This window comes from Syzygium oleosum, unplaced genomic scaffold (genome assembly GCF_021117445.2).
Source record: "Syzygium oleosum isolate NSW1041296 unplaced genomic scaffold, Sole_v2.1 Sole_v2.04, whole genome shotgun sequence".
Lineage (NCBI taxonomy): Eukaryota > Viridiplantae > Streptophyta > Magnoliopsida > Myrtales > Myrtaceae > Syzygium > Syzygium oleosum.
The window spans coordinates 188877-197294 of NW_026607488.1; the positions used below are offsets into that span (position 1 = coordinate 188877).

At 40.9% G+C, this 8418-nt stretch overlaps 1 protein-coding gene across 2 annotated transcripts; it reads right to left on the bottom strand.

Annotated features, from left to right (window-relative positions):
• LOC130138056 (uncharacterized) lies at window positions 1-7194 on the bottom strand. Of its 2 annotated transcripts, XM_056310984.1 has the most exons (14): window positions 6990-7193; window positions 6324-6379; window positions 6045-6219; window positions 5743-5844; window positions 5388-5463; window positions 4516-4628; window positions 4265-4342; window positions 3075-3137; window positions 2897-2993; window positions 2379-2457; window positions 2069-2280; window positions 1018-1163; window positions 648-770; window positions 1-536 (listed from the first exon to the last, which is right to left on the bottom strand). In XM_056310984.1, exons 1-14 carry the CDS (start codon window positions 7074-7076, stop codon window positions 384-386), a joined length of 1560 nt encoding a protein of 519 aa, XP_056166959.1. In that variant the 5' UTR covers window positions 7077-7193; the 3' UTR covers window positions 1-383. The 2 variants fall into 2 exon arrangements, with proteins under 2 accessions (XP_056166959.1, XP_056166958.1); XM_056310983.1 differs by having other exon boundaries at window positions 2897-3137; window positions 6990-7194.
• Window positions 7195-8418: the final 1224 nt, after the last annotated feature.

The window sequence follows — 8418 nt, forward strand, 5'->3', positions numbered from 1 at the left end:
AAAATCAGACAGGCTTTTCTAATTCAGAAGATGAAAAAACTTGGAGATCTACAACACTTTGACCCACTGAGCTATCACTGGACTAAACACATAAATTACACAACAAAATGAACGACCTTACAGGATCAGCCGGAAAGCAGAAAGGGCTGAAACTAAAGAATAAATCGGCCATGGTGGGAAACGATTGAAAAGAAAAAATAAATTTGAATGACATTCTTAGATTTGCTAAAATCAAACAATGATAAATTTAATAGGCTGAGCAATTTCGAGAGGATCAAAGATTCCACCGGTGGCGTCACCCGAAGCCCTTAATTCTTACCGCATATGATCCAAAAATTGGAGGAACAAACGCGAATTCCTTTTTTTCCCTTTTTCTTCTTCTGCTAGATATCATACTTCTTGGGCTGACGCCATTGCGCCAAACTTCTTGCGAGCGAGCTGATAAATATGTTTTTAGGCGGTGATCCTTTTCTGCCATACAAGTTCTTTCCTCCCAAATCTGTGAATTTCGGGCCAAGATCCTTACTCCTGTCGATCTGCAATTGCCACAGACGTACTAATGTGTGTGAGCTGCATGAAGAAGCTTGAGTGCCTTCGAAGCCGTCACACTCAAAATGGGGAAACTCAAGATTTTCATGTCGATATACCTTGCTGATCTTTCCATCTTTCAAGTGGTAACGGATGCCAGACCAGTTGATAGATTGAGAGAAATGAGAACGAACCGCACTGATAGTGTACAAGAAGTTATCTACTAGCATCGCTATAAATACCTGTTAAATTCAGTCATATGGAATGGCATTAGCATATATTAGCCATCATTCCCTCCAAATCTACGTACAAAATATGTAAAGACCTTCTCGACAATATTAAGAAACAAATATTCATTTGTCTTTCTAGAGTGCAAGTATGCTTGCACCATATTTATTTTACCCAGCTCTCATGAAATCACCAAAATCCCTCAAACTATTAGATCACACATGGCCATCTCACCAAGTAAGGGAAGACAGTGATACTCACAAGGACCCAGTTATACGAAGCAAGGGAAAGTTGAGGTGCCTCGGGGGATAGCATGTTGCAGAGCTCAACTTCGATTCTCGTCAAGTTCCACATTGAAAGGAGTTCGGTAGCAGTGCACATAACCAAGCAAGCCACCATTAATAAACCTGAATCAAGGCAAGTTGTAAAGCTATAAGAATAACTTCTTTTACTGCCCGAGTAGGAAGCAAGGTACATCCAATCCCAAAAGGAAAATTTTCAAGTTGGTAGGTGGGACATTCTAAGCACTCAAGAAAATATATCATATCAAGCAATTGCAATAAGAAAGTGTTCAAAGAATGTTGCAGACAAAAATCCTAAACTCTCAATTCAGAAATTTCAACTGAACCACCGTAAACGCCAAAAACAAACAGGAAAAAATCAAATTGTTTTTCATGAGTCATCAGTTTTTCACCCTGAGACGGAATCTCCCCCCTCCCTCCTGAGAGAGAGAGATCTGAATGTAGATCTCCAGTCAGCATATCCATTCTGGCCTTATCCAGTACGAAAAAAGATCAGGTCAACCAACATGTCATTTTTCCAACCAGTGAAAAATCACCTCATTTTTGTAGAGAAAAAAAGCAAAGGGGAGGCTCTCTTTTCCATCCCTTTTCCAGCCCACAAAAGATCTAACGTAAATATGTCAAACAACCTTGTGACCTGATCACCAACAAAAAGCGCCCATGGACGCCTTTCTTTTTAACTTAGTTATGTTAAGAGACATTAAACAACACATATACAGGATACAAATAGGTAGTATCTGGGCAAATTCCCCACATGTCGAACACTATACATGACAGGATATTTCTAAATCCTGTCTGATAACCAAGATTGCTTGTTCAATCTAACAGTCTAATTGGCTGACCAGACACAGATTTACATTTCGTTTATTATTACTCAAGTTTCAGAACTTCAACCCATTTGCAATTTTTCAGTCAGTTACCAAAACTAATATCATCCATCAAGTCATTTGTATTGATTGTACCTGAACTAACACCAACAATCTACCTAAATAAGGGAAAAATGTGCTCACCAACATGAGTTAAGTTAGTTTCCTCAAATGAGTAACCTTTGATGTTAGCTCGTAGTGCTGCTGTTACATGAACTGAGGCCATAACATATGGTGCGACAAATCCCCAAGATAGATAGCAGTGAGAAGTAAATAATGCGCGATTCATTATCCAATTGACTTGTGTCGTGTATGATTCCAGAACAAAAGTCTGCTTCCTTAAGTAATTCCAGTACCTAAATAATATCAGAGTCAAGATGTGAGAACGATGCAGACATATTTAAATGGGCAGGCCAAGGAAAAAAAGGGTGGCTGAGGAGAGAGCCATTCAAACCTAGAAAAACTAAGATCACTGGCCAATGGATGAGGAAAAACAGCAACAGGAGGAGATGAAATAAGCCTCTTATGAGCCCCTGGAAAGGATCAAACAAGAAATGCAATCAAAAGCTAACAATATGATCAGATTAGCAAAGAGGGCTGAAGGAAGAAAAGGAAATGGAAATATGACTCATGATAAAAGATTTTACAGGCAAATGAAGCAGAAGACAACCAAAGAGCATCGAAAACATACGAATAAATAACACATCAACTGCTACATGCCACAAGCTGACATTGGAGGATGCTATCGATCATGAAATATCTTACCAAGCAACAGCATTTCAATGGGTAAGAAAAAAAAGATTAAATCTATGCCTACTCCACCACTTGCAAATTTATGCAAAGTACAAGTCGGGAGCAATTTGATATGAAGACAACAATACAAAATGACATCCACAAATTGGAATGAGTTTTATTGTTTAATTTGTACTTTAAATTTAGCCTAGTTAATCAGATTTTTAAGGAAAGTATTACCAGCAATAGCTGCGAGTGTCATATCGTCAGAGTATCCACCATCTCGAAGCCCTGAAACGACTCCATGTCGGTCATATCTGAAGTCATCAGCATGCATCTGAAAGACAAATGTAAATGAATAAGAAAGGAGGAGTTGCAAAAGACAAAACTCTTGTAGAAAATGGGAATGGATCCTTACCATCATACACCCTCCCCACAAAAAGAAGGTTTTTCCACCAGTAGCAAAGCCCATCGAGCAAGGCTGCATATCAAAAAAGTTCCACAATATTGAGAAGATGGACAATAACGTAAAAACTCAAGCTAAGAAATCTATAATCAAAAGCATCACAAAAACAGGAGGCTTCACAATTGAGAGGTAAAAGAGAATACTTGCTTAACAACCGATAAACAATACATTTGTTTAAAGTCCCCAATGATTAGCGCCTTCTAAATTTCTCCATAGAAATCTATGCATCAAAAAGAGGTATTGACAAGACATGGGACATATTGCTGTTGGTAAAAGAAACCAATCACTCACTTCACTGCTCTCAGCAATGTGGAATGAGCAAAATCACTCCTCCAAATCTATAATATAGCAAAATCACTGCTTTAGGCTTTTCAATCTGCATTCAGTCAGGCTGACACCACCTTGTGGCCCTTTTGTGCATGAGTTGGCTACACCTTTGCTTATTATCTAAGCAACATGAGAAAGAAAGAAGAGGGTGCGTGTGTGGGTGGGGGGAGGCGGGTGTGTGAAAAGGAAAAAACGAAAGACAAAAAGAACTCCCTCAATAAAAAGGAAGCTACAAAGATTTCAAATATATCATACTTGGATAATATTGATTTTTGAGATTTTTCTTGCTAAGTGCACAATATCTGTTGCCCAAGGCTACAATCAGTCAGTTAATCAAGAATACCAACATAGAACATTTAGCAGACCAGATGTAGCAAAATGATTTTATCAGATCCAATGATTGAAGCCACATTTAAGTTAAACTGACTACCATTGGAAGCCGAAATAAAATAGCTCTAAACAACCTTTTTCCCAAAAGTTTTACATAAAGATGTGCCTACAAACAGGCATTTATACAAACATCCTCCCTTGTCTGCAAGCCGGACTTTACAAGTGAATGGTAGTATGCGGACATAACCACAATCAAACAACCTGAGGGCAAACTGAAGTAGGAAACAAAACAATACAAGAGAAAGTGCCAAGATCTGAACAATCAAAGCTCCGATACCATGTTAGATTACGGCCTTTCCAAAAGTTCAAACTACACAGAATGTGGTGACATAGAATAATTAGATCCGTGAGAAAGTAGTTTGTCAGTGATGTCTTTATTCCGCTCTTCTACATTACCCAGTCTAGGAAGGAATTGAGTGGCGTACCATATGATACTCATAAATGCAGTAACTCCCCAGACTTCCAGATGGCAAATCAAGTGGATATCCAGTTTGAATAAATATCTGCACATAACCTCCGGAGTTAAAAATAAAGCGAGATTATTTATCTCAACTCAAACATGATTATAAGGACCAAGGAAAAAACATGCTGCAGATAAAAATAAACTAACAAAAACCATGTCCGGTATTTGTCACAATCAAATAAAAAGAAGCAAGTAAAACAAGTACAGTCATACCTCAGGTCTCTTTTCCATCTCAGCAGTGAGTGCTCCGATGGATCCAGGATGCAGCCTAACATCATCATCCAGAAACAAAACATATTTGGTGTCTTTGTGCATTTTTTCAACTCCTACCTGCATTATGGAGACACAATAGTGCAAAATAGCTGAGCCAATAAATCTGATGTAAAGGAGAATATTAGCAGGAGGACACGATGACTCCTCACTTTGTTTCTCTGTTTACTTGCTTAGTATATACTTAGACAAGCCAACCCCTTCCCTCCCTCCCTATTGTTTGATCTGTAGCTATAAGTCAACTCGACAAAGAACCTTAAAAAAAAAAAAAGAAACATCCTTTGCAGGATATCAGCATCGTTCATCTTCCTCCCCTTTTATTTTTTAAGGTTTACTATGTGAATATCATGCTTGAAGGGCGACCAGATGATGATTTAATCTTCTATGCAAGAAAGTAACTCTTATTAATGAATTATCAGGGATAACAGCAAAGCATAGAATCCAGATGTGTCGAGGAGTTACAGCTCTCCTATGATTTCTACATGTGTCAAGGAGTTACAGCTCTCCTATGATTTCTAAACATGTTCACGTAAAATCTCACTGTAAACTATGCATAGATATGCAGCAGCAGCTTTAGATAGCAAAATAATCTATTTTTTAGTACACACTATCTAATTTGCTGAGAAATATACTTACACGCAGCAGCAGCAACAAGCAACAACAAGCTTTATCCCACTAGGTGGGGTCGAGAAATATATTTACTTAAGTGAAAAAAAATTTCAAAAAGAAACAAAAGTTCCTCTCCACCACGAAGACCAAATACATGACGAGGAATATAAGGCATAAATAGGCATAAATAGACAAACAGCAGTCACCTACCAACTGGTTGTGGATCTTCTGACTACAAGTTGTTGACAGACCGGCCACGATAATCTTAGCCTCAACATCATCCTGTGCATAGATTGCACGAATATAAATTAAATGTGGGCCATTATGCAAAACAAACAAAGACAAAAAAATATGCAGCTGAAGATGGAATGTTTTTCAGAATGGTGTGACGCTCTTTCTGCATCAGTATTTCCCACAGTAGTCAAAAAAGAAAGGGAAAAGAAAGTGCGTCTGAGAACAATTAGAGCAATAACTGCTCATGATAGCCCATTTTTAGGTGCATAAGAACTACAAAGCTATTTGCTGGCTCGAAACAGGAGAAACATGTCGTTGCATATGTACCTTATATTCTGATATCAACAAAGATGCAGCATGATAAGCAGGATCTTCTGTGCTTTCCACCACAAAAAGAAATTCTAGAGGACCTCCATAGAGAGATGTGATCTGCCCAATACAAAGATTCGATCTTAGGCTAGCCTAGAGATGAAAGCAAACAGTTCCAAGAAGATAGGTGGAATACCAATCTAATGCAGTGACTTCAATTGCATATAGACCCAACAGTAATAAACAACTCAGAAATCCTTTTACAGAATAAAATGCTATATTCTCACTACTCTCGCCTAAAAGATCTGGAAGAACCTAACCTGACTTCTCCAATTGTGCAGATTGTGCTCACCGAAACCCTTCAACGGCATCACAACAGACACTCTGGGCAGATTGACCTGCTTGGAGTGCTCCAGGTCATTAATATCAAGAGAAAGAAATGCAAAACTATTGCCACGTCTGCTACTGTCTTTCATCCGCTTGATCTCTCTATTCCTGAATAAGAAGAGGACGGTCGGAAAGGTCAAGAATATGTGAACAGTAAAAATGCAACACCAAGATGAAGCCAGTCACTAGCCTCCAATGAGAAATCTTGGTACCTGACATATGCAGCACAAGCCCACCCGAGAGCTAGAACTAGGCATATAAAACATCCCTGCAATAAAAAAAAAAAAAAGAACGGCTTGATGTCATCAAAGGCAACAGATAAATAGCCCAGTCTAAAAAAGCAAACACGCTTTTTCTTTTGTTGATGAGCAGGATCAAGGACAGGTGGGACATGGCCAGGTAAAGGTTCAAGCATATTAAGCACGACGATGATATCTACAGAACGACTCTTCTCTGAAAAAGAATGGCATGCAATCCATCATGAACGGTCATGTCCTCGAATCTGTGCTTACGAAGGGCTTCGGATCGAGTTCTCAATTAGTTACGAGCCCAACCGTCGCGCACATATTTAAAAAATTTAGTTTCGAAAGCAGTACCGAACAAACACACGCCCGAATTTCTTAAACTAAATTCGCATCAAACACGCCGGATTGAGCTCGAGCTCAAATCGCCACAATTTCCTAACAAAAGCGAGAGCTCCACGACTGAACTCCACGCTCCTAGAGCTCAGAAAACGAAAGCAGAAACCCTCAATCCCGTCCATTCGGCCACCCCTAAAATTCCCACATCGCGCTCTCTCTTCCGTCGAAAGAGACGGACGGTCAGCTAGGCGAGTCAGATCGGAGCCCCGAAGCGACGGGGGAGAACGACAAGCGCACCTGGATCTGGACGAAGACGGCGAGAGGACTGCAGAACGCCCGGCTGAGCGAGAACAGGAGCGAATCCAGCGAGTCGAATGCCGCCATTACGCCTCCCGTCGCTCGCCCTCCCTCCTCCTCCCCCACGCTCGCGCTTTCGATTCGGCGACTGCAGGAGAGAGAGAGAGAGAGAGAGAGAGAGAGAGAGAGAGAGAGAGAGAGAGAGAGAGAGAACCAGAAGGAAAGCCCTAGGAACGAACGAACGGCTCCGACTCCCCCGCTCTCCTCGGCAGCAGCCCGATCGGGGTCTCAGATCGCCATGGGAGCACGGCGAAGGAGGAGGAGCAGCAAGGACGCAGGTAGAGAGAGAGAGAGAGGGAGAGAGAGGGGGGGAGGAGAGAGAAAGGGGGTAAGAGTGAGAGACCGCGTAATTTTATAAGTTTGAAGATGGCGGAGGCGGAGGCGGAGGTGGAGGCTCTCTCAATCGCTCGCGTTGACCGCGCACCGCGATGAGATGGAAAGAGAGAGAGACAGAGAGACAGAGGGAGACCGTTAGATGAGGGGGATATATATAGGAGCAGGGCATTTTGTGGGGGGGGACCAGGATGACGTGTCGGTCGGTGATTGGGCGGCATGCCCGCGGGAGCGCACGTGCGAGCTGGAAGATGCCGCTTTATGATCCGAATCTTCCCTTCCCGTTTCTTTGATTGATCGTCCGTCGTCGTACGCAAGAGCTTTCTTCTTGTACTCCTCCTCCTCCTCCTCCTCCTCCTTTCTCTCCTCTCCTGCAAAAATTAAGCAAGCCATGGAAATAAAATAGCAAATATTTTAAAACGCCTGTCAAAATTGATTGTTGGCATGCCCGAATTGGCTATTATTTTTTTTTTATTTAGGCTCCGTTTGTTACGGGAAAAATAAAGAGAAAATTCCAAAATAAGAACCTAAAGTGGATCTTGTATCAAGTGAGGACTTGAAGTGACCATGTCGGTCTCAAATAAGAGTCTGAAGTGGCCATGACAGTTTCAAATAAGGGCCTCACCTCGCCCAGACAAGGCTTGGGACCAGCGAAGGCAACCCTCGCCCGACCCTCTCCGAACATCGCTAGTGGCCGGCCATCCCTCGAGATAGACCGTCGGAGAAAAAAAAAGAAAAAAACCTTAAAAAAAGGAAAAAAGAAAGAAAAGGAAAAGAATTTCAAAAAAAAGGTAAAGGACGAAAATGCCCTTGATCAATCAGAAAATCAGACTCTTATTTGAAACTGACATAACTTCTTTATGCCTTTATTTGAAATAAAATCTATTTCAGACCCTTATTTGAGAAAAATGATGGCACTTTAGGCCGTTATTTGAAATAAGTCCACTTCAGGCCCTCATTTAAGAAAATGATGGCAATTCAGGCCATTTTTTGAAATTTTCCCAAAAATAAATTATTTGGAGAACATTTATCAAAA